The 27,236-nt window shown below is 35.6% G+C and overlaps 1 protein-coding gene across 1 annotated transcript in view; it reads right to left on the bottom strand.

The window, feature by feature from the left end:
- LOC147080013 (uncharacterized) overlaps positions 1-20,805 on the bottom strand; it is a 49,413-nt gene extending 28,608 nt beyond the window's left edge. The window contains exon 1 of the mRNA XM_085946243.1: positions 19,422-20,805. Within this exon, the coding sequence (XP_085802369.1) occupies positions 19,422-20,805 (1,384 nt within the window). The remainder of the gene's footprint in view (positions 1-19,421) is intronic.
- Positions 20,806-27,236: the final 6,431 nt, after the last annotated feature.

Here is a 27,236-nt window from a genome sequence, read left to right as displayed (position 1 = left end):
TATAATGGGCCATGTGTCTGCCAAGACCAGGTGTCCTAACCTAACAACCTAACCACCTAACCACCGGAGTCAGAGCCTGCCATTCGAGTGAGTTAAACTCTTTTAAAATGTGGTGCTGATGGAGAATGATGAAAATCTTGAGGATGACCAAACTTAATTGCAATCTTAATTTTTTAGTCATAAAGCCCGTTGGGAGGATGAAAATCTAGAAGATCACCTGATATTTGATAGGGGTTGAAGGTATGAGAAGATGAAGAAGAGTTTCCTATAAATGGATGAAACAACTTAAAAATGCCACAGGTTTTCCTTTGACACAGGGCCCGCGTGCCGTTGAATGTCGATAAAGTCGAGATAAAGATAAAGCCTAGCCGGGGGAACAACTGTCAGGCGGCTGAATCATCGGGGTCACGATCTTTAGTCATGAGATGACATCCGGACGAAAAAGAAGAATTTTTTATTTATTATGCAAACATTTCTTTGGTTTGAGAAGAAGATGACTTCCTTTTGACATTAGGAACGATTTTTGTATCGACTTGTAGCATAAAATTAGTCGCCTCAAGAAATTTGGTATTAGGGGCGCATAAAACAGGAGGAGGTATATATTTTGTAATAACCATCGCGTTCAGGAAAAGATGCACTCACAGAAACCTTATAACGTTATAACATTGATTTAATAAGGGATACGTGAACATAATAATTATTATTTCACGGGTGTAAAAATTATACAATATTATTTTTTACATTTGGTAATTTTATAACTAGTGTAGGCATAGGCTTTTCTTTGTCTTTTTACTTACCATTTTTATATTAATATTTATTTTGTATTAAGCGCACAGAAAATCGCGAGGATGGCGGGATGATGAAGCGAACAATGGTGTTGCTATAATCGTTGCACAATTTGCACAACACACATTTTAATTCCCTATAAACCCCACTAAAGCTTTTATTTTATAATATATATATATAATATATAAATAATATTTCTTTTTATTTTTAGATTATTAAAGCATGTACCTACGTATGATGTTGTGCATAATATTATAATACTCTGATATTATAATAATTATTACTTACTGTTATAATTATTTCAATTATTATAAATAAGTATTATTTTGATATGAACTGTTTAGTGAAGATATTATTTTATTTATTTTGATAAAAAATTTTATACAGTTCCTTAAAATAGTTAAGTATTTATTATTTTTATAGAAAATTAGGAATGGCTTATATTAAGTGATTATTAATTCTTGTTTGAATACTTAAAAGATAAAAAATCAATTATTATTGGGGTAAATAAAACGCAATTTTATTTACTAATATTACAATGCATTTCCACCATTAAAATACATTACATCATAATAATTATTAGATCAACAAATTAAATTAGTATAGGTAGGTACCTAAATGAATTCATTACGGGACGTGACAAATTTCTGATAGATTTTTAGAAAACAAAATCAATTTAATTAGGTACATAATTTATTAATTCGTAAGTATTTCTATTATAATTATTATAGCACATAGTATGCATACATTTTATTGTGGTTTCTTTTTAAATAATGCCCACTTGCTACAATAAATTATTTGAACTGGATTTAAATAGAAGGGAAGATTTAAGATTGAAGTTAATTAAATAATAAAATCACGATGTTTGTGGTCGTACTCCTCCGAAATGGCTCGACCGATTTTTATGATTTTTTTTATGTATATTTGTTAGGTATGAGAATAGGTCAACAAGTATATTTCATATCGATAGATGATTAGGGTATCTCTATCCAGAAAATTTTTTCTTTTATTTTTTTGACATTTTTTTTTTGTATTTTTTTTATTATTTGGCATCATAAAATACCTATAACCCCAAATGTTCACCCTCGTACCCCTACCCTCCCATTTTTTTGATTGCGATTTTATTATTTTTGTATGAACAAATTTAACCGTCGTTCGTATTTCAAACAGAACGAAATTATTTATGTTGTTGAATGACAGATGGCGCTACGTCCGAGAAGAATTCAAGAAAAACGTCGCGTCATTTTGACATTTCATTCGGCATATCACAACGCAGTGCGTGCAAAATTTTGTACGATTTATTTTAATTTATCTATTTTTGTGTGCGTGTATTACAGTGCACAATGCCAGCAAGACGCAAGGGGGCCATTTGGGCCGTCGAACGAATAAAGCCACAAACATGCGAAATAGTAGAGCAGAAAGAACAGACGAACAAATACAACAAGATAACAAAAACGTGCGTGTGAGCATGTCGCAATTGCGTGCATCTCAATCACAAGAGGCACGAGCTGAACGAAATCAACAACGACAATTAGAACGGAGCCAAGCGCGCTGGTTCGTAGTCAACACACGCAGAGCAAATGATTGACAACGCCAACAAGTACATCGAGCATTTACATCCGCTTCATTTCTTCGTCTCGCATTCGAGTACGAGCCAGATATTGAATATTCCGCTCATCCGAAAGTGCTGATTGGTGCTATGGACAAAGAATGTCTCTATTGTTATGCGCTCAAATTCAAACAATGTGTTGCGCATCAGGAAAAGTGCAACTAGAAATTGAGATACCACCAGAACCATTGAACGGCTTGCTGATCGGCACGGTTTCAGATTCAAACCTGTTCCTGAAGTCCATTCGCACATTCAATTTATGTTTCCAAATGACTTCGTTTGGAGCAACAGAAATAGTTCACAATACTGCGGCAAATGGTCAACAATTCCATTCTACGTTCAATATCAAAGGCCAGGTATACCACAAAGTAGGCTCATTGCTGCAAATGCCAAACGAACCACATATTTTTTTACAAATCTACTTCATGGGCGGTGAGGACATCAATCGTGTGGATGCACGTTGCGGCTACAATAACCTCAATTCGCCTAATGCCAGGCGTATCGTCGGCGAACTGGACGCCCTATTGAATGAGCACAATGAATTATTGAAATTCTTTAAAGCACACATGCACGAATTGCAAATATAACATGATAAAACATCAACTGGAGAGCACGTGCGTCGATTCAATGCACCTGTTTTTAACGACATTGCTGGAATCATGGTTGGCGACCGCACATCGACGCGAGAATTCGTGATTCGAAGAAGAAACAATAATCTGGAGTTCATCGCTGACACACACCGTTCATACGACGCTCTCCAATATCCGCTAATTTTCTGGTAGGGACAAGACGGATATTGCATAAACATTAAACAACGAGATCCTGTCACAGTAATTCATTCATTATGAACATCATTACTCATTTTGAATTGAGAAAATGAATGGTTGTTGTTTTTTTGTTTTTATCGGCGGTCATCGTCTATAGCGCTCCATTCCTCTTTCTGTCATAGATCCCATCCCCACACACTTACGATACATTCGTTATTTGTTATTTAACAACCAAAATATTCACTAGAAATAATTTATATGGCAGAACAACGTTTGCCGGGTCAGCTAGTAAAAATATATTATTAATTAATAAATGGCAACACAAGATGCCACAAGTGTATTACAATTTCGTTGTCGTCGGACGCCGATACTCATTCGTACTATTGTTCATCTATTGTTTCATGCTCGGTATTAGGCGATCATACGAAGTCACGGGTAGCAAAACCAAATCGTGCATAACTAATAATCTAATAAAGGTTTTCTTGCATTCAATTTATGTCGTTGCAAGTTTCATCATCTCTTTCACTCTCAAGTAATAGGGGGCACATTATACGGAACAGTAAACTTGTGCCTGATAATCCACGCTGCTTAACTTTGTTCAATTTGTTGTACCCTCATATTAATAATATTAGCAAGTATATGTAGTACGTACATGACGCATTTTGTATTATTTATAGGAATCAGTGTTACATTTCTCTGTAAACACTGTCAATACTGTAACAAAAAGCATGAATGCGTAAATTTGGTACCGATGCATTATTATAAAATGTTTTGTGTAGGTTACTTTACTGTCATTATAATTTCCTGTGATATCACCGAGTAAATTTAATAAGTATTTAAAATATGTAACTAGGTACCTACTTAATATGTATGTGGAATTGTTTGTATATTAATATTATTGTGTATTAACACTGTTTATGTTTATATTTACAAGGCAATTGATATGTCATTATTTGATGGGAAATATTTCGAGTTAAGTACTTTGGATGATCAAATTAGTGGCGGGGTCAAGTACCTACTTAAGTACATTAATTTATGATGAAGCAGTCACACATAATAGTATAAAAAAAATGATATTCGTTTAACCGGAGTGATAGTTTGAATCAGATTTGAAGACTGAAAAAAATGGTGGGATGCTGCTTCGAACAGACCAAGATTGAGATTTTAATACAAATATTATATAGTTGCATGCCCAGGATTCAGAAAATTCATTATAGTTTTAATGATCACCGCATATAATAGTACCTATACTAGGTACATAATTAATATACCTTTGCGATGTAGGTAAATTTTGCTACATGAAAAAAACATGGAAATTTTGAATTATTCCATTTTTATGAAATAATACAACTTATGGTAAACATATTCATAATTCTAAGCAGCGAAGTACATTGTAGGCATTGTAGCTATGCAGATGTAGCACACAATTTTTGAATACACGATAGATAGAGTTTTTCTAAGTTTCTATAACAAAAACATTGAAGCAAAATACTATAGCACGCTGTTGGGGAGGTTGTAGCAACCAAATTGTTTACATATTATACTATACGTCATGTAGGTACGTTGCTATGGAATTCAATCTGATGAAAATTAGTGGCAGGCTCGAACTTACATTACATTTCTTCTTCTTCGATGGTGCTACAGTTCAAGTCGAGCCCTGGCCTCCTACACCGCCGTCCTCCAGCCGGTACGGTCCTCCGCACGTCTCTTCCAGTTCCTGTTACATTAAATTTACAGATGCCAAATTATTAGCTCTAAAATACGTTATATGAAAATAAATAATAAAAATATATTTGAGTAACTTATTATTTTTTAAAAACTTAAAATAATATAAGGTTTAACGTAATATTAATGTTTTATTTTACATTTATACATCTCTACAATAAGCTTGTAGAGACCTACCTACCGACATATTTGTAGTGAGAGACCGTATTTGTACTTACCTACGTACACAAATAAAAAGAATCAAGATTTAATATGTGGTGCTTAGGTACTATTAATGCCTAATGTTTTTTTTTCTGATTAAGTATATACTTCTATAAAGATTGGTTTTGACGACTCAGGTTTTGATTTTCGTCATCTTCAGGTTGTAAAAATATACAGGCCTCAAGGTGAGAATCAGTTTATGAAAAACACCTTTTCATAAATTTAATTCCTAATAAATACATCGCCAACGAGGTTTCAGAATTATTTTAGATTGTAATATTATTATTGTTGTGTTGCCATTTCTGAGATTAAATCATTTTCATTTTGTTTTTAAAAATTCACGTTATTTATTGGTTATTTATTAAAATCTGAAAACACAATAAAACAATATGATTATATTAGCAGTAGGTACTTAACTTAAATTAAAAAAGAGCTTATAATTAGTTTGTTTTTTTAATATAGTAAAGTTCTGTTTATATTATAATTTTTTTTAAATTATGTTATGCTGTATTTTTTAAACATTAGACCAAGTCTTTGTAAAGGGATTTTTTTCTGTAAAAATAAACTTTTCAAACTGTTAAAAAATGTGTACTTATACTCTTTAACCTTTAATTACTTATTTCCAACCTTGGTTTTCCCACAATGAATATTTTTTTAAAAAGTTTAATTGACTATTAAGAAAAATAGTTGAATGGATTCTACTCCAATTATTATAACTATTGAAAAAGTATTAAAAACTTTACGTAGGCTTGCTGAATGTAGTCTTTTACTACTAAGTGCAGCCCGGTTAGGGAAATAAAATTGCAAGATTGATTTGTAGCTAACTTATATTAATCAATACACCAGTGACCCCTTTTTGCATCATTTTCATACATCAGGCTCTAAATATAATACTGAAGAACGTTTTCTTCACATCATATCAAAGCACAATATAATATAATTTTACCCATGAACATTTCACTAGGTTGTTAACGTCACTATGTCGACTATTTATGTTCCATTCCGATAGACTGATCAAATTTAATAAATGGGGTTGATCATCCGGGTAATGATCTTCAATTATGAGGTTTCCACGAAGAAGACGAATTTTCATTAGGTCACTTGCTTTTACCTCCACCACCCGCCACGTCTCCATATCCCTTATTCAGGCGTATACCATGGCGTAACGAACGTTAGGCGCTCTTCAAATTTGTGCCGAAAGTGTCCTAGGAGAAACTTCCCAAGACATTGGTTAGAGTACACTAGAGTGTGCGTGATTCCAACTTCGATATAATGTATTACGATCAATTCTCGATGAGAAAAGACTTTCTAGGCTGAGAAATTTTCCCTCGTAGATACCAAGTCGCAATGCCCGACCGGTTGAGAAGCTCCTACCTTTCAACCTACATATGGGGACACTCCCAGACGATGTGATCCGCATCCTGCAATTCGCCACATAAGCAAGTCGGAAATTCTATAATTAGGCGAAGCTGACAGAGCTTGGAGGCAAAACCACCGTGTCCGGTTAAGAACTGAGAAGTCCAATGGTCTGAAATTAATATCTGGTGTCTTCTTCTTCTTGCGTCACTTTATATTAGGAAAAAACAAAAGCGTTTGTCTGTCCTTGGAAGAGGTGGACCATTGCCCCTGCCATGCACACAGAGCGGTGTCAAACGATTAGGTCACTAGAAGTATTTTTTTTAGTTTTAGTAGATAGTTTCAGTATGTGATGCAAGTATATAATAATTACAAGATAAAAAGAACTTTTTATATACCACGTTTTTAAATTCTGTTGAATCATATACACTTGACAATTCTATGTATTAATAAAAACTTTATTTTTTTATTTTTTGACGAATTATCCCATCAACTTGAAAGAAAATGATCAAATGCGTGATAAAGAGAGCAATTATAAGAAATTTTTAAACATTTATTAATTTAATAACACGCGAGATTTTTAAAACTTGTATATGAAGTAAAAAACAAACAAAAAACAAGAAAGCGAGTTATTTCTTTTTTCAAAATCGTCGAACGCCGTTACTCAAAAGTACAAGCATTGAATTCGATCGAAGCGCAACCTTGTGGATTTTATCCAAACTAACTCTCCGTACAAAACAGAATTAACTGAAAATTAATTCAATTCTGCTTAAAGATGGCTAAACATATTAAAAGAATGCATTGTCATCGTGTTATGATATATTTTAAAAGTTTCAAATGTCTAGCTAGTCGGGAAGTTAGTTAAAAATCGATTGCAAGATTTGTATTGGACAAACAAGAACACGAGCTAATAAAAACGTGGTAAAAAGGCCTACCTATATATAATACAGTTTGACGATTATGTATTTAAATAATTATTATATTCGTCCAACGAATTGCCATCCCAATTAACAAAATATAGCGGGTTCGCCATCCAGCCACTGCCGCCATGGATGCTTTTAACACAAGCATAAATGCGAAAACAAAAGAGGTAACTTTTGTCGATTTGGGAGAAGCTTTCACACCTGAGAGTCATTTCCTCTTCCTCTGCCTCTACTGCTCCCCATGCCTCCACTTTTCAAACTCCTGCATAATTCAGCGGCGTTCACAGAGTAAGAAACAAGTCCAGTTTTACAAAATTCATTTTTATCTTTAACCCACATTTTTTCCTGTGGAGAATATTTTATTCAATTCAATTAATTCTATAAATCAATCTATTCGGAAAATCATTGTTTTAAAATAAGTAAATCGTGTCATCAATAAGTACATAGTACATTATACTTTTTTTAATTTTAATTTCGGATGTACAAATTACCGCTTAGCCAAAGTGTTGATCGATGAAATTCCATTCTGACTAAACCCTAAATACATTTTGCCATTAATTTTGAATGGGTTCGGCAAGATTATTAAAATTCATTCAAACGGTCATATTATTATTGCCGTTATAGTCATACTATTAATTGTTTGTCGCTTTATATCAGGTGATCGTTACTGGTAGCAAAAACGAAAACATGCATACAAAATAATAAATAATGTTTTTCGTGTATTAGTTAGGTACATAATATTATTGACACTGAAAGTGTCACTGTCTTACACTCATTGATCGGAAGCATATTATTGCGAAATAGTAAAACCAAGGCGTGAATGTTTTTAATTTTCTTTTATTATTTTCAGGCGTTTTTGTATAAATTACATATTGTAATTTGATGTCTAAATTAAGCATCATTGATTGCTTCGATTGCATACATTAGTAAGAAAATACGATAATACGAACTCGATATAGTAGACAGATACTAAAAGCACTCTTTACATGACACTTGTAAAGCCAGTGCTTTACTACGCATCGGAAACCTGGAAATTAACTCTGCGAAATGAACGAGCCCTGAACATTTTTGAAAGAAAAATTCTCCACCGTATATATGGACCGATCAGGGACGGCACCAATTGGAGGAGAAGCTATAATGCTGAGCTCTACGGGCTGTACGAAAATTGCAGCGTAGTTCAATCAATTAAGATTGGGAGACTGCGATGGCTAGGTCATGTGCACCATATGAATGACAATGAACCGGCAAAGAGAGTGATGTCCGGCAATCCAATCGGGCGTAGAAGAAGAGGCAGGCCAAAGACTCGCTGGTTGGATGGAGCTGCCAATGCCTGCCGTGTTCTAGGGGTACCAAATTGGAAAGCGGTCACACTGGATAAAGATAGGTGGAGAGAGCTGTTGGAGGAGGCCAAGACCCACACCGGGTTGTCGCGTCCCTGATGATGATGATGATAGGAGACAGATGAAATAATGGATAGTCTGGTTATGTGTAAAAGTGTATCGTGTGTGAGATTATGTGGAATGTAGATAATGTCAACATATTTTACAGTTTACCAGATAGGTATTCCAAAATTGTTATCAATAATGACGAATAAATTTTACCATTCGCTAGTAAATGTATAACATCTTATAGGTACCTACCTATATATATATATATATATTTTGGATCATGTCCGATCCTAATAGGATTATATGGGCATCCACAGAGTGGTGGTTTGTATTGACAGATTTTTGTTTTTACGAGAAATGGATGTCAGACACTGATTATGAAGTAAAGACGTTATAATAATATAACGTTATATTAATCTATACTATAATTTGAAGAATATATTTGGATGTTTGTATGTCGGTACCATCATTCGGTTTTTCTTTATACAAATCCACACGCGCAGCTTAACGGTTTTTGCGGGAAACGGGCGCCGCGTACAGGGCCTTGAAACGCGGAAGTTAATACTGCAACCCCCATTTTATATTAAAAATGTCGCTAGAATGTGTACATTTAAAAATAATGGTGTTTATTTCAGCTCGATCGGAGGTCAAATAGCTAAGATGCAAATAATTGTGTTATTAGAATCGCTAATCGGCAGTTTGGCGCGGGCGACGCGTTACGCGTGCTGCCACATTAGATCGGAATACTTCACTCACGGACAATAATTGTATATAGCGGCACCAAGAGTGGAGAGTAGTAAAAATCAATATATTTTGGCACCAAATGGAAAAGCCACAAATATTGTATATATCAAAAAGCCTCGATTGATTACGTTATTAACTTCTGTTATGACATTTGAAATTATTTAGCAAATGCATGAAGTATTTTTAAGTTTTTAAACTCCACAAATCTTAACTCCGCTCATAGCGATTAGGTACTTATTTGAATAATCACTTTTACACAGGTCTTTTTTTTTAAAAGCAAAAGTGCCGGAATTCACTTCTTGCCAAACTTCTTACCTAAGTAGATACTAAAGAAAATTATATTCAAATATCATTTAAAGCAACTATGCAAAGCAACCAAGCACGATTAGAGCAAATTTGTGATGTGCGTTTATCTCACTTATCTGGTCGATCCCCCAGGCTAGAGCCCTGTCAGTCTTCCCTTTGTCGGGGCCATGGTGATTTCCAAAGTTCAGTACAATTTTCATCTGGCAAATCGTCTCGTTCCTTTTCTTAGTGTTAGAGTCTGTGGCCGAATGTCTTCTACTGAGTAACCACCGATCAACGTATTTTGAACGAAAGGGTCAAAAGTGGTCCGACGAGTTTGATGAACAAAAGTGCCAAAACTGTTTTGGTCTTCAACGAAGCTCTCATTGTGGTAATAATTAGATTCATTTGCGAAAATTTGCGTTCACATTCACTAGAAGAAATAGTAATAGAAATCAATGCCTATATCAAATGTGTTAATTTTTCAGGGTCTTTTCATATAAAAGGAAAATTAACTTGTACTCTGTAAGCGCGAACATTGTTTCGTCTAATTGCTTTTGAAATATTAAAAATACCATGAAAAATGTGCCGGAACGCCGTTCCACCGCGTTACATGACAAAAAAGCCCTGCTTTTACACAAAATTTACAGACTTTTCCAGGGGGTTACCCTTTTTTGAGTTGCTCCGCTCCAGTTCCCCTCCGGGACCTAATAATTGCTCCAGCTTCACTCCAGGGTCTGCTCCGCTCTGGGTAAAAAGTCTTAATAAATATTATAATATGTATACAAATGTTAAAAAAATTAAAATTAATTAGTTTTAAAATAATCGTCATTTACATTATCAATTCTAATAAACAATGACAGCAGACCGTCTCTCATTATTTGCCTCTTCTATTAAAAAAGTGAGGTTATTTATCACTCGGCAGTGTTGCCATATTTCTAATCATTCTAGTGTTCCAAAGTGTAAAAATATACTATTTTCATTGGATTTTAGGACGAAAATTTATTAATAAAAAACACATCCGGAGTGGTAGAGTACTACAAGTTTTTGGTGCTCTGCAAAATGTATTAATTAACATAAAAGGTTTAACAGGACTGTAATTTTTTGTCGGGTTCGCAATGTCTAGCTTACTTTCGTTGTCCTTGGAAGTCACGTCCTTCATATAGGATTTGAATTATATGTAGGTACATACCTATTTAACTTATCCAAATATTTTTGCCAGTGATTCGCGAGTTTTGAAAGTTGTCAAGTGTATTTTTAAATGCATCTGAAACCTTGGACTTGCAATATTGTCTATTAAAGTAGAGATAGCATTTAAGTTAGATTTTGTGGTAACTATATATTTTGTTAGTAATGTATAATGTATCCATAGGTACAACACATTTCTTAGATAATGGAGTCATAAAAGGATGATAAAAAATACTGTATAAAAATGGGGTGGCATTTTGGCGCTGCCTAGGGGAAGCATTTTGTCTACGGACGTCACTGTTTATATTCACTCTTCATAGGAAAAAGGTTTTTTTTCAACATCTTTGATAAACAACAGACGTATCGGATGCCCATGCCAGCTTTAGAGTATGTAGGTACACGATGTATTTATGTTTTTCGTTTTTTGATTAGCGACCTCAAAAATTTTTAATAATACTTTTAAAGAAATTGTGAGCACGCCTTTTGCTCATTGCTCCTTCCTCTGTCCGCTTATTGTACGCCACTTCGCTACCAGTCGGTGCCTCCCCAGTGAACACTTTGTCATAGATCCCGCCTCGCCAGTTATTTACGTTCAACATATTCAACTATGAACAACGACCGAAGATGAAGTATCCGCTGCCAAACAATAGAAGAATTATTGATTTTTATCTATCACGTTGAGGGTTTTCACTTAGTCACTTACATTATCATCAGCTATTTATGTTTATTCATAATATCACTGGAAAATAGTCTTGAGTGCATAACAGGGAACCTTACGGAGTTTTAGTATTATAATTGTGTTTCTGGACACAAAAATCGGTGTGTGTACTTATGTACGCGCGTTAGAAGTTATACTTCTTTGGCGTAACAAAACAAAATATATGCCATTACCTGAGTATATTAATATTACAGTGGATTAGGTTGATGAAAACGTACGCGATTCAACTGTGTCTCATATAGCATATGATAATTATTGTAATTTAATTATTGTATTGGACCAAAACTCATCTTTTCCATACAGCGGTTATAATCGATTCAGAAGTGCCCATGATGAATAATTAATAAAAAATCAAATTTTAATATATTTTTTGAATTATTTACCAACTCAACATTCACAAAATTTATTTATTTATTGATACATAATTTTACTCATAAATAATACTTACATAAATATAGCTTCAAATCTTGATACAAAATCTTTACAATGAAAAATAAATATACACTCCAATATAAATAAAGTTTTATGAATATAAATTAACAGTGTAGAATGTTAGTCTCCAGAAATTTGTTTATAAACATATATATTTATTATTTCACAATATTGGTTATGTTTACAACACGTGCTGTTTGTATGTATTGAACGACTAACTAACTGACAATATGCGCATGCGCATGTACCCCTGAGACCGAAGTGAATATAATCATAATAATAAATTATGTGCTGCATCGGCGCGCGAAGCTTCTCAATTGGATGACATCTTTCATAAAATAGTTAACTTTATAATAAATGTCTCATAATAAGACATATTGTCTATTACCATGTAATGAATGAGTTCTGGTCGTACGCAAGATATAATAATAATAATTGTAAAGTCAGATGAATTTTTAGAAAATACTTTTACTTATTTATGAAATGACTGTTATAATTTATTTACTGATAAAACTTCCTTCGTGGGTTTACCGTACGCACGAAGGCTTAATGATGCTTTCGCTGTCCTAGCTAGGATTTTTCCATTTGATATGACGTACGTACTCGTATATACACGGTGCGCCCCCTGATGGTCCTCAGAGACGAAAAGGTAAATGTAGGTGACTTTCAGCTGTTCCCGTATCTGCATCCACACACCAAGAGTCTGTACATGATGAAGCGAGCCATCTATCTGAAGGTGGTAAGTGCGACGATTAAAACTTGCCAGAGCAGATGGGACGTCTCTAGAAAAAGCAGGCACCAGACACAGTGTTCCCATTTTTTCACAGTGGAATTATAGTACAGAGCCTCCAAAATTATAGTATTTTGGGAAAAATATAGTACGCGTTGTCATCTCTGTTGAAAATGTGTAGGTTTTTTGTCTCCCTTCTTTATTTAGTTATCTTTCCCGGCCAAAAATGCTTACCGAAGAAGTATTGTAATTGTTACAATAAGTGCTAATACTTCGATACAAACCTACCCTAGAAATCTGCCGTAGCGGCCGAAAGCAATATTGTGTATAGAATAGATGCGCTGGAAGTAACTATTGTTTTTACAAACCATGAAATGGGGAAATATCTATTAAAATTTTTCCTGTATACCAAAATGCCCCTTAGGTCAAAAGTGATTTTTAAAGCGAAACCAAAAAAGGCTCAATATGGAAAAAATCAATATCGTTGGCAGGCACACATACATCCTTTTTAACATATAGAGGCTAATGAAGACAGGCATTCTCTTAAGCACAGTATCTACAATTATTGAGCTAACCGACTTGGGAGACACTTGACTCAAGAAGCAGTTTTACTGCATACAAAATACAGAACAGATTAATAAATAAAATTCCGATAGGCTATTACACAATACACCACATACACATACGCAAGGTTTTGAATGCATAAGTGTCCTACGAAAATGAACAAACCACCCATTATAGACGTGCAATGGTGTTTTGCAACTTTACAATACACCAATATTGAGTAAGCGACAGTGCATAAAACGAGAACAGTTATTAGAACGAACAATAATCGTATTCTTACACGTGTTTAAGTTTATCCCATATTCTTCTACACTCAATATCGGTTGCCTATTTCTCCACAACCGTTAGGTATTTCTGAGCTCCCTGATTACAAAATTACGGCGTCAAACACGTGGTTCTTCGCGATTCTTTCTGTTCTTTACGTTGCGTACTTCTCCTCCAAACCGTCATTAATCACAATTATTGTGGGTTTGGACTAGTCATCTGGCCAACATGTCCATGTGGCGGAGAACTACAGGATACAAACCACATCCTTTGAAAATATTACTATATGTGTCGTTAGTACGGAGTATTCTTGAATATGGGTCCATTATCTGGGGTCCTTATGATGTTTCCCATAAGCTTACTTTAGAGCGTGTTCAGAAGAAATTTCTTCGAAATCTTTATTTTAATGAATACCTATAAATATTTTCCTTTTGACAGTTTCTTAAACGACTATTTTCCGACCAACTTTCTTCATGGCATGCTTGCCTTTCGTTCTCTTGAAGCTCGTAGGTCACTTCAGCTCCTAAAGCATTATTCTCTGTTTAGTTTCGAATCCTGATATTCTGGAAAATTTGAATTTTTAAGCACCCGTCAATTACATGCGTGGTCGCAGTCCATGACCTATTTTGGGTTAAAGCTGTTTCCTCATCTCAGGCTCACCAGGCACCAATAGCGAGAGCTATGCGGCTGGTCAATGCACTCCCTAGAGATGTAGATATTTTTGGCAATGCAATATGTATTTGGTTTTTTAAATTCTATTTTATTGTTTAATTTGCATTTTTCTTGAATCATTGTTTTTTTTTTAATTTTATTTCTTTTGCTATAGAATTAGTTTTTGCTTTATGTTTTTTCTCTAAGTCAATTTAACTGTACTTTTTATTTTAAATGTCATGTTTTGAACGTCTTGAAATAATAATTTGCCATGTGCTCAATGTGTATTTTTTAAATAAATAAATGATTATACATTAATTATCGTCTAAGAGATTATTGTTATGTTATAATGGATAATATAGGTACGTCCAATATGCAGTCTTTGTCATTTTGATGTGCGATGGAATTGTTGTACCTAAATGATGATGCTGTGTAAACTGGAAACATATATTATTTTCTCTCTCTCATTATTTTTTGAAAAATACCGAAGATCAAATCCCAATTGAACCTGACACAAATGATAACATTTTGACATGGCTGCCGTGGGGTATTTCGTTTCAAAAACATTCAAGTCGATGTTTCGCTTTCGTTGGCCTGAAAAACAATGGCGGATTGACATTCGATATATCGGCATCCGATACTCTGAGAGCTAGCTCATCGCAAAATCGAGTTGTGAATTTAAATTATGTCGAAGCTTTTTGTGAAAATTTTATTAGGATGCCAAAAGTTAAATTATGTTTCAATTTCTTCGCAAGGATTATTGAAATGTCAATCATTTTCTATGGAAGTTTCAGCTGCGAAGGAAACCGGCTGTGCTTGGGTACCTACTTACGGTTTCGACTTTTGTGAAAGGAAAAACTCGGTCGGAAGACTGACTTTTGAAATATTGTTTTCAATAAAATTATTGCTGGTGTATTTTATTTACGATATACGAAGACGTAAAATTCATTTAAATATTTTAAATCATCATCATCTACACAACAACGTCTACAACCACATGTGAGTCTTGGCTGACTCCTGAAAACGTTTCCACTCTCCTCGTTCTATCATAAACTCTCTCTACTACATTATCCCAAGGTTTGCAGTATCTCTTTTGACATATTATGTACTACAAGTAACTCAATTTTATTTAGATCTGCCAGTTAGAAACCAAGCAGTATTTTCTGTGGTTGGGTACCTCCCAATGACGAAGTGTGAATGTTGAACGAATGGATGCTGTGGTAGGTAACTGAAAAAAAGTCCTAGGACATCCATATTTACGGGAGTTGAATTTTGAATTTCAGTGTTTTATTAAATTCACTGAACATAAAATATTATTATATAAAAGATATTTCACTAAAAAGACTACATGCATTAAAATAAATATTTTATAAAAATGTTATGCCTATCGGGAATCGAAAGTGCGCTAAAAATCTACGGCTTTGTTTGTTGGGCATCTTGTTTTGTCGGCAATTCGGATTTCTTGGTAGATATATTGTGCGCAAAGTAGCATAGCTATTATGTATCTACATAATATGCGCTAAGGTAGGTATGTAGGCGTTATCGTGGATACATCAGTCGTACCATATAATGAAGTAGAAAGTTCTAAGATTTCAAGGACAAACACCATAAAACACCAAGCCTTTTTTGCATATTTCGATAGAATTGGATAAAGTATATATGTGTTTGTGAATCCTAAATTCATTAATAAGAGTCACATGATTCTGCTGGTATTTTTTGATTCTTTGAATTGTCTTTAGGTCATTTAGATTTATATTTATTAATTTAGGTTTTAAATAATCACCTAGTATGGAGTTTTCGCTACTGGCGTCTCCCATCATTGAGAGATGATCTATCTAAAGTAGTCAGCCCACTTTCACTTGTGAGTCGACCGTGGGATTATGTACACTGCTTATGTTTATGGTTTTACTTACTTACTGACCTTACTATATACCACCTTCGTCGATATTGGTCGCAGTATACAAGGGCGATGTGGCGCACAATTTAAGCACCACTGATTTAGCTGATTAATAATCGTACGATATTTGATTGATATAAGCATAGGTTAGGTATTAGTAAAGGCGTGTAGAAAAATACACCTACATATTCAATTACCTACTGTAACAGCAAACGCACTCGTAAGCAAAAATTCAATACAAACAAAACTATTTCATTCAACAATGTCATAATAATAATTTTATTATTATTATAAGTACATACGTATATTATTTTTTGAACGATAGTAACGTGGAAAATTATCTATCTCTTCAATTTTCTATTACCCTAATACAAAATGACCTTGTCTCATGCCTGTCAGCTGTCATTTTAAGTATGTATCTAGCAGCGTTGCCAGATAATTATTTTACCAAATCGGGATTTTTACCATATGAAATTAAAATAAATCGTGATTTAGGAGAAAAAAGTGAGAAAACCTAAAAACGCATAGTTCAATATTTCAAATGTTTATTTCTATAATATCAATCATAAAAATGACGAAATAGGTGCGACGAAATTTCTCACTAGTCGCCCATCGGAGACCGACAGTCAAGGTGTCCGCACGTTGATTTGTTTTGGCATGGCGTCGGATGAAAATATTCTTAAATCGTGTAAAGATGACTAAAAAACTTTACGTATGTACTTAAAAAATAAAACATGTCAATGAATATACTATTATTATTAGTAATATAACAATAAACATAACATTAAATGGACGCATGTTGAATTTTTATGACAAATTATATTTCGTTCGGCATGCGTTATTTGCACAATCCGCGCATCGCCTAGCCACGATCTTTTTAGACCATGCCTCAACTGAAGTATAAGCCTTAAAAAGAGGGATGTCCCGCAAGAATCGGGAAACACGGTTGTTTACATATTGTAAATAAGCATGCTGGAATGATCGTTTGTTGATCCATGAGTCACGGTTCGAAAATACTTAAACTAATCGATTCAAATCAATCTTGATACGGGTTCATTATGATATTCACAATTTATAGGTAGGTGTGCCTAGGGACGTCATAATGAATCGATACCGGTATCGGTATATTAAAGTATCGGAGTATTGGTCATAGAATATCGATACTCGCAAGTATTCATGTGGAATGATAGCGTGCATGGATTTACAATAGTGTGTATTTTCAACTATCGCGATAATAACTGTTTACACGTAAAATGCTGACTGTCTTGCAAATCGCATTCTTCAAGAGTAAGCATAACGCGATGATATCATTGTTTTTTGCTATTTGACAGGTCGTGAAAATCGGTTAACCTAGTAACGAGTCTCGTAGTGTAGTTCGGTTTTTTACCGACAGGTACGCTAATATTGTTCTACTACGCAGGCGCATATATTGCACGCTCCAATAATTGTCGCGTGAAAATTCAGAAGCTTCTGAACTTATTTGATTCGTGCATGCAATTTTCCAACTTTTTGGTTTTGGGTTTTTGGTAAAAAATGCCTATTTTCATGAATTCATTGAATACAACTTCAAGAAAGTGGGTTTATAAATTTAAAAAAAAATCAAACAATTGTAGGTAGGTATTATAATTTAATATGAACATCTACTAAAAAAATGACGAATTCATATTATTTTTAAATTTCATGTGACAGTTTTTATAATATATTATAACCAAGATATGTTGATTTTTTTTCTTGTGTATGTATTGTGTTAAATCTACATTGTTTTAAGATTGTCATAAAACTAAAAAGGGTCGAATCTAGCACAGTCTTCTTCTTCTTCTTCTTCTTTCACCCTGTCACGTCCCAACATTGGGGCATAGGGCAAGCACAAGTTGGCGCCACTTCCCTCGGTCCATCGCTAACTCCTGTGCCTCCCGCCATGTCAGACCTGCAGCACGTAGGTCGCTTTTGTAGCATCGCTGCAGGGTGAGGGAGGGCCGGCCACGGCGACGGAACCCTTGAGGCTGTGCCACAAGGGTACGAAGTGCTGCACTATTTGGCGGCATCCGGAATACATGTCCCAGCCACGTGAATCGTCTCTTCGTGATAACTTCAATCACCGAAGGCTGTTGTGTCTGCTCACGAACTCGGATATTTGTAACGCGGTCGTACCAATGTACCCCTAAGATTCTGCGGAGACATCGATTCTCAAAGCTCAAAAGCCGAGACTCTTGAAGCTTAGTAAGATGCCATGTCTCACAGCCATACAGGAGCACAGGTAGCACGCACGCGTTAAACAAACGACATTTGGTCCTCACAGAATACAGCCTTGACCTCCATGCGACTCCAAGTTGGTTGAACGCAGAGCCCGCCACACCCATGCGGATTCCAAGCTCACTAGAAATACCACCATCATCGGCAACCGTGGCACCCAAGTACTTGAATCTGGACACCAGCTCGACGGGCAGACCAGAAACCCGCAGAGGAGTGTCGGCGTCGATGCAAGCAGCACTGCACATGGATTTGGTCTTAGCGGCATTCAGATGAAGACCCACACGCATCGAGTTCGCGGCTAGCCTGTTCACGGTCACCTCCAACCTCTCGATCGTCGAGTCAAACACGACTGCGTCGTCTGCATACTCCAAGTCGCACAGTCTTTCTTCGCATAGATCGCTTGTGTCATCATGATGTAGGCGTATCCCACTGTCGGGGCAAACCGTCTTACGCATTATGAAATCCATCATGATGATAAAAAGAAAGGGCGCAAGTACACATCCTTGCTTGACTCCTGACGTGATTTCAAAGAGGTCAGAGGATGTTCCGGCTGCTCTCACGCGACACTCTGTATTGGTGTAGAGAGCACTTATCACGGCGACCAGTTTCCGTGGGACACCATATCCTAGCAGAATTTGCCACAGAGATTCACGATGAGGACTGTCAAATGCCTTTTCATAGTCCACGAAGCAGCAGGCGACAGGTATATTCATCTCTTGGTACTGTTGCAGAAGGCTTCGGAGAGTTGAAATATGCTCTGAGCAGGACTTCCCCGGGACAAATCCACTCTGCTGCGCACGCAAAACGTCCAGCATGGGACTTCTAATCCTGTACAGGAGAATCTGCGCCAACACCTTCCCGGGAACGCTGAGGAGAGTGATTCCTCTGTAATTATTACAGTCTTGTGGGTTACCCTTTTTGTGCAGAGTAACAACGGTACCATCCCTCCAGGCTTTAGGGCACTGCTCCCTTTCCCACACCTCGTGCAGAAGGTCACACAAGGACGGCAATACAGCGCTCAGTCCGCAGAGCAGAAATTCTGCATGGATGCCATCATCTCCAGGAGCTTTCCTGCGCTTCAATCTTTTGACAGCCTCTTTAACTTCAGCAGTTGTCGGAGGATCTTCGCAGAATCCCGATGCAGTAGTGATTCTGAGGGCGGTGATCTCCGACGGAATATCGAAGGGATGCAATGGAGGTGGGCGATTCAGGACATCACTGAAATGTTGGCGCCATAGCTCCTGGACCTTTGCAGGTTCGGTGACTGTCACTCCGTCAGAGTTGCGTAATGCAGTGACCACTGGACGTTTTTTACCGCAAATTGCTCTGGTGATGCGGAAGAGAGCACTTGGATTATTCTTGCAGGCAGCAGATTCCGCATCCCGAATGAGGTCATCCAGGCGTCGGCGCTTATCGCGGCGGGCAGAACGCTTTACCACGCGGTCCATTGTCTGGTATTCCGCGCTGCGCTGTGGGTCGTATGTACCATTGTCTCGCAATTCTTTCAGGAGCTTCCTCTTCTCAATCATCTCCCATGTATGGGGTGACATCCAGTCCGGCCTGTGCGTATGCCGCTCTCCTAATGCAGTAGTTGCGGAGCTCATTATAGCATCCCGGAATAATATCCATTTTCCTTCCAAGGGATCCGAGTCGATGGAAGACGTGAGAGTTCTAGCATCATATAAGCGCTTCTGCAGCTCCAGCTCATAGGTTGCACGCACACGGGTACTTTTCAGTTTTTCCACATCGAGTCTGACCGTCCTTTTGGGTTTTGGGACTCGTTTGAGGTCTATACGGGATTTCCCGACCAAGAGTTCGTGGTCACTGTGGATGTCTGCACCTCTATATGTCCGCACGTCTAGCAGTTCATGCCGGTATTTCGCTTTGACCAAAATGTGGTCGATCTGGTTTCTTGTATTACCGTCTGGCGATGTCCATGTATATTTGTGGATGGTCTTATGAGGGAAAAGACTACCACCAATCACAAGACCATTCATTGAGGCAAAATCTACCAGACGGGAACCATTATCGTTCATTTGGCCAAGGCCATGTTTTCCCAGCACAAAGGGTCCACGCGAGGGGTCAGATCCTACTTTGGCATTAAGATCACCAAGGATAACTGCATGATCACAGCTGGGGATATTTCCAGCGGCTTCCGCCAAACTTTCGTAGAATGTATCCTTATCTGCATCGCTAGCAGCCTCTGTGGGAGCATAGCACTGCAGAAAAGTGATGGAGCCCGACTTGGTCTTGAAAGTAGCGCGGAGTAGACGTTCGGAGATAGGTTCCCAGCTGGTGAGGCACTTGCAAGCTTCCTTGGACATCAGCAATCCGACTCCACTACGTCGCAATGTGGCGTGTCCGGAGTACAATAGACGAAACCCACGAATAAACTTCTCGCCAATGCCAGTGAGTCGACACTCACTGATCCCGAGAACATCTAACTTGTATTGAGAAAGTATTTCTGTTAGATGCTCGGCCTTTCCAGGGACATTTAGAGTACGGATATTGTAGGTTCCAAAATAAAATCGTTTACCGAATTCAGGCGAGGTCGTCAAGATGGAAACGGGGGTCCGAGGCTTCCCTGTGCTTGGATTAATCTGTTGTTTTAGGGTGTGCAGGTGATCATCCCACAGCACCCGAGTTCACTGGTGGGGCTGCCACCTTAGGGCCCGTGAACATGCCCTGGTTTTCTGTAGGGGTTTTCCTTCCCGTAGCCAGAATGTACCAGTTTTTAGGCGCTGGTGATTCGCCTTGCACCCTCCTCTATCTGCTACAGCATGCTGCATTGCCTAGGGACCCCCACGGAGAGGTTAGAGGTAGGATTTGTTGGCAGAGCTATCATGGATAGTCGACATACTCAGCATTTCAAATGGAAGCACACCTGATCTGGCATCAAGGCATACCCCACTGAAGTCATACCAACCTTTGGCCCCTTACCAACCTTTGGCCCCACACCTAGCACAGTAGCAGTTTATTTTTTCAGAAAAAGGGGACGTTACCTAACTTTTATGTAACAAAATATATTATGGTTATATTATATAAATTTGGTATCTGCTTACTTCAATACAAATAATTAAAAAATCATGTTAAAAATCTAACATGATTATCAATCTCAGAATCGATAATACTAATCCCGCGATTGCAATCCCAAATCATACCAAACCGATACACTTTTATGTTTATTAATTTAAAAAAATAAGAATGTTTTTATGTATGTGGATATAATTATATCATATCGACTGGTGGTATATTATGTTTGACTTCACATTATATTCTTATATATTAATAAATTCTCTCATTTCCTTTGATAGGAATCTTTGATGTTACCGCCGAAACTTACCTAAATGCTTTTATTTTCTTTTTCAGTAGGTACATATCTCCGATTAACCTACTTTCTTACAGGCAGAAAAGACTACACGTGCCAGATGAGAATTATACAACTTGATCATTTCGTCCAAAAATTCACCTGGAGGAATGCCATTTACACGATACTGTACAAACGAAATATCAGAAATCGAATCAGCTGTGACAAAGGATGAAAACGCCATTTTTGTGGCAAATTAAGGTTAATTCTTTAATACTTAGATATGTAGGTACATATATTATTATATTTTACACGATAAAAATTATATGTGTAAAAAATATAATGATAACTATCCACATAACATGTTGACCAGTGGCTGACATCCATTTCTCGTAAAAACAAAATCTGTTAATATATACCTCCACTCTGCGGAGGCCCACTTCTGTACCTTAGTCACATTTTTATCATTTTTGAGTGAAGTATGCAGATTTAAATAATGTGTTTTCACGTTGTCTTATTGCTGACAATTTGGAGTCCAATGTCACGTAGTTTTCAAAATATTTACTTCTAAAACGACCGTAGTCCAATTATTATACTTTAGAGCTGAAAGAGTGGGTGTCCGATTTAAGTATTTTTTTCTTTAAGCTATAGTAAAAAGATTAAATTGCAAAAGTGCGGAAGTCCAGCATACGGAGTTTTAGTCCGAAGGCGAGTGAGTATTTTTAACTAGATTAGATTAACTATGTGCTAAATATTGAATAATATGTGACTTCCAGATTTTCAGCTTAATGTAAATGAAAAAAATCCAATCGCAAGCAAATTTGAGCAATTCTATTCTGGCAAGGCGTCAAATGTGGCATAATTATTCATTGCTCTCCAACTTAATTCCATAATGGATTTCTATAGCGTCACCCGATTATAAATTGTTTTAATTGCGATTTATTAGTTTTGAGTTAATCGACGTTGAAGTTTGAATCCCAACATATTCGATAGTGATATATATGTACTTATGGCAAAGTTGAATTCCGGCTTTCAAAGACATTACCCGAATGACAAAATAACCCACTGAAGAAGAGGACAACACTAAACATAATATTTGCAATAGCAATTTTAAAAAAGTTTTTGTTTTACCTTACAATACATTAGAAACATGGTGACTGTTTTAACCAGTGCTACAGTAGGTACGTATGATTGTGAAAAAGGTGAGTACTTTAAATTAAAGCTAATTGTTAACATATTTGTCTAAAAATATTAACGATATTTATATTTATGATATGACAACGTACGATAATAAATAGTATAATATTATGACTTGCTAGACATTGCAGATTACTTGGCGTCGTAATGGAATAGTGGTAAATTTTAATAAAAGGATGAAATACATCTAAAAATCATATCATTTTGATTACTTTATCTAGTATGTATATAGTTGGACAGATTTTCAGTCAGTTTGACATGAGGATATTTTTATTTTGGCAATGAATATAATAATAATATATGGAATTTACCCACTTATTGAGTGAATCTAAAATTATGTTGAGATGATTCCGTCTTTTGACAGATATAGGCGATAACAGTGTGTATGCTACAATGAATCTGAATTTCGAAATGATTACTTGCAGATAATTTGACAGTGTTTTTACATTAAATTAGATATGGGTTTCTTGAATGTCTATTATAATATATAGACACTCAAGAAACCCATATCTAATTAAGAATTGTCTTTATTTAAGTAACTACATGGAAATCCAACTACGTGATAATCGAGTCCCGGATAACAAATAATATAATATGTATACATATTTATATTTACACCGTATTACACAAAGCTGTTGAAAAAAACCTTATTCTCTTCAAAATCTTTGTTATTACACGTATGTACAATAAATGGTTGTATAATAATATTGAACGCACATTTAAATGTGTATGTGTAAGTACATATATGTGTTTACCGGAATAAAGTGAATTATTAATAATAGCCCAATGGAAACCTGGCTTACCGGTATTTTCCATCGGCTGTAAATAAAGCATTTTTGCTTTATCTCTAACACGAAAATTTAACAATTTAATCCGTATAAAAACAACGGTCGAATTATAGTGCTCGGCTACGGTTGTGTGAATATGGCTAAGAGAATATATATTTTTTGTACCATCGTATACAGATATATAAATAAATGTACATATGTGTTATGTATAGTGATAGTGTATAGCCGGGGATTACTGGCTAAAATTACGGTCCTGGGGCCTTCGTGGTTTATCAATAATACAGCAAACACGTCCGCTACTGTATTCTGGCTACACTCCTGCCCCATCTATGGTTGTGTTCATGTAACCTTACGTAGAACAGGGATGTAAGAATGATGTTAAAGTGATAAAAAAAACTAGATTAAAAAAACATGTGGTACCTATGCCTACTGAAACAGTGCCAATACGATATGACAATGACTAAAAACTGACCTAATCAGTCGCTGCAGCTGAGTTATTATCTTCTGCGAGGGACCTAGCTAAGTACCTATTATCCGCGTCACAAGATTATTAAAAAGACTATTACTTATTCACTGTGGTGTTAAGTACCTACGGCTTAAAGTATATTTTCCGTTTATAGCCAATTAAATGAGTTGTACCACTATTTTTTTTCTTTTTCGTCAATCTGGAAAATATTGCAGTAGCCAAAAAAAAAATCCGGGAATCAGAATATTTTTTTGGTGTCAATTTTTCATGAACCAATTATCGTTAGCCTAACTTATTAGTTTGAATCCTGGTATATATACATAATGCAATTAACACGTGTATTTGTATTCAGTGTATTAGGGTTTAAAATAAGTATGAGATATCACTAGTTCCAATACCTGAATATGATTCAAACAAATGTATATAGTGTATATGTATAGTGTATGTATATAGTGTATGTATGTACATGTATATAGTCTCAGTGTCGTAGTAAAGAGTCAGTTAAGCAACGATGATTTTCTCTGATGCAGATAACGCGGTCGATTCGTCAGAAGATTTAAAAGAACTCTCGAAACAGTTCAAATCTGTCATAAAATTATAAATTTATACCTATACGAATATTCAAAGAAACGCCTTTCTCACAAATTGAGTATGATAAAAAACCATAAGAAAATCCCTGCAACTAACATCAAAGGTGCCCATAACATAACCTCCCAAACAGACAAGTACCTACACGTAAACAATTAACAATCTACCTACTAATATTATCACGTATCTTTACTGTGATCCTGAGGCCTCTAAATTAGTCAGTTTGTCGGGTGTCCATATCCCTAAGATCACTACTGTTGCTAAGTTATGTCCACATTGTGGGTGCCCAAGCGATTCATATGAATCTGGTGGTTAAGATTGAAAAAAATTAAAAGTTTCATTCTAACGAAAGCTTTACACAATGATGCAATAATTAGTTAATTCTGTCGGTAGGCAGATATAACTTATAATATTATCTACCGTATCATAACCTCAAATTTTATAAAACAACAACATCGTAAGTCCGTTAACAGTAAGCACCTAAACGTATAATTTTCTGAGATAAGATACACTGTCTTCCATGTACAGATTATAAACTCCTCTGTGTGTATCGTTTTTTTTCTATTCAGGGTCAGTCACATCAAATGGAAATTGGAAAATGAGCAAATTTTGTAGCCAATATTATTTAAAAAAATGTTAATTTTCACATTAAGCCCTCTCCCTGGCGCATGATTTTAATACGTGTTTACCCTTTAATATATATATTTTCGTTTGTCATCGGTGGCTCGAAGCTTCGTTCACTTATTTACTCAACGAGGCTTGCAGATTTTAGGGTAAGGTGAAAGTAGACGATTCAGTTACCAGTTAGTATTCCAGAGTGTTCACGATCCTCAGTCACGAGCATAATGGCGAGGAAGCAGAGCACATATAATTAGATAGAATAAATATGTGTAGAAAATAAAAAAATCCAATAATTATGGTTGGTGAAGTTTGACGTCTTAATTAATCAATATTGTTTGTGTCCGAAGACAATTCATGGGCTTTCATTTGGCACCCCTTTGCCCTTTCAAAGGTATATATGATGCTGTGCTGTTCTTTTTCCTAAGAGTACTGTAGCTCTCTCGCTTTCTCTTTACGATTTGACATCACAGAGCTATAACCAGTGCGGTACTACATTTTATTTTCGACCTATTATATCATAAAGCATATTATTAATAGATCATATCAAAAAACGACTTTTAAAATAGCCAATTGTAGATTTTTTATTATTACCTAGACAATTGATAGTAATATCGGTTTTTAATATTAGTGGATATTAGAGTTGTGGATACCACAAAACATAGTATGTAAATTGGCACTTAACCAAGACAGATTATTGAGATATGAGATTTTAAGATGCCAGTTGCACTCGCTGGTTAACTCATCAACTGACCAAAGGTTAATATAAATTACATAATGTATTATTTAATGAAAATATCCTATTACCGCATTACCTGTAAAATATGGGTATTTAGAATGAGCGTAGATACTCGTACTATTTTGATTGTAAAATGTGTCTTAGCCTTAGTGTAAGCTAAATATTATTTAGTTTGTGTATAAATAAAAACATAACACATTTTAGTTGGCGATAGTAGGTATCTTGAGAATCCTAGTGATATTTTTTTTTGTATTACTATTTATTATTTATTAGTATTCTTAGTATTTTTTAATCAATTTGAAGAGCGCAGAGCGTCGTATTTTTTTTTCAAAAATATTTTTTCTACCGGTTATATATTTATGAGCTGTTTTCAAATTATGTATACCTACTATAATATTAAGTATGTTAAATATGCAATATTGGTACTGTCATGTCAAAATAATATCGTAGATCATCAATATTTTTGTCTTTTTCAGTTTCTGTGACACTGTGAAATTCGATATCTTCCTACCTACTCATTTTCAGAAAACATATCATTCATAAGAAAACAATGCCTCGTATACCACAAAATATGAGATGAAAAAATTCTCTATAGTCACTATTAATGCATTAAAATTCTTCATTTTTTTGTATTTCACTATTAAGATTAATAATAAAATACGTGATAAATGTGATGGAATCATAGAGATAATAAATAGATTTTGTTTATCTCATGTATAAATTAGTGTCATGTGGCATACGACGTATTGTTTTCTCATGAGCGATATGTAAAATTATTGATACATATGAATGCTCATGCGTATAGTCCTCAGAAATATCTACCGGCAGAGAAACGTTTTTCTATTTATATTTTAAAAGTAGACATTTATGTAAGAATATTTTGTTAGAAGAAGGACTGTTTTCCCCAGCTCAAATTGTAATGTGCACGTCACTGCTGTTGATAAATGGCAAGACTGGGTAATAAGAAATGACTATGAGATATAAACGTACACAAACCGCGTGAATATTTTATGAATATAAGTGTGTTGCGATGAGAAACGTATGTATAAGGT

Source organism: Rhyacophila brunnea, unplaced genomic scaffold (assembly GCF_057557595.1).
Source record: "Rhyacophila brunnea isolate RB1 unplaced genomic scaffold, BYU_Rbru_1.0 scaffold_1, whole genome shotgun sequence".
Taxonomy (NCBI): domain Eukaryota; kingdom Metazoa; phylum Arthropoda; class Insecta; order Trichoptera; family Rhyacophilidae; genus Rhyacophila; species Rhyacophila brunnea.
The sequence above is the reverse complement of the archived record's forward strand: the minus strand, read 5'-3'. Positions and strand labels throughout refer to the sequence as shown.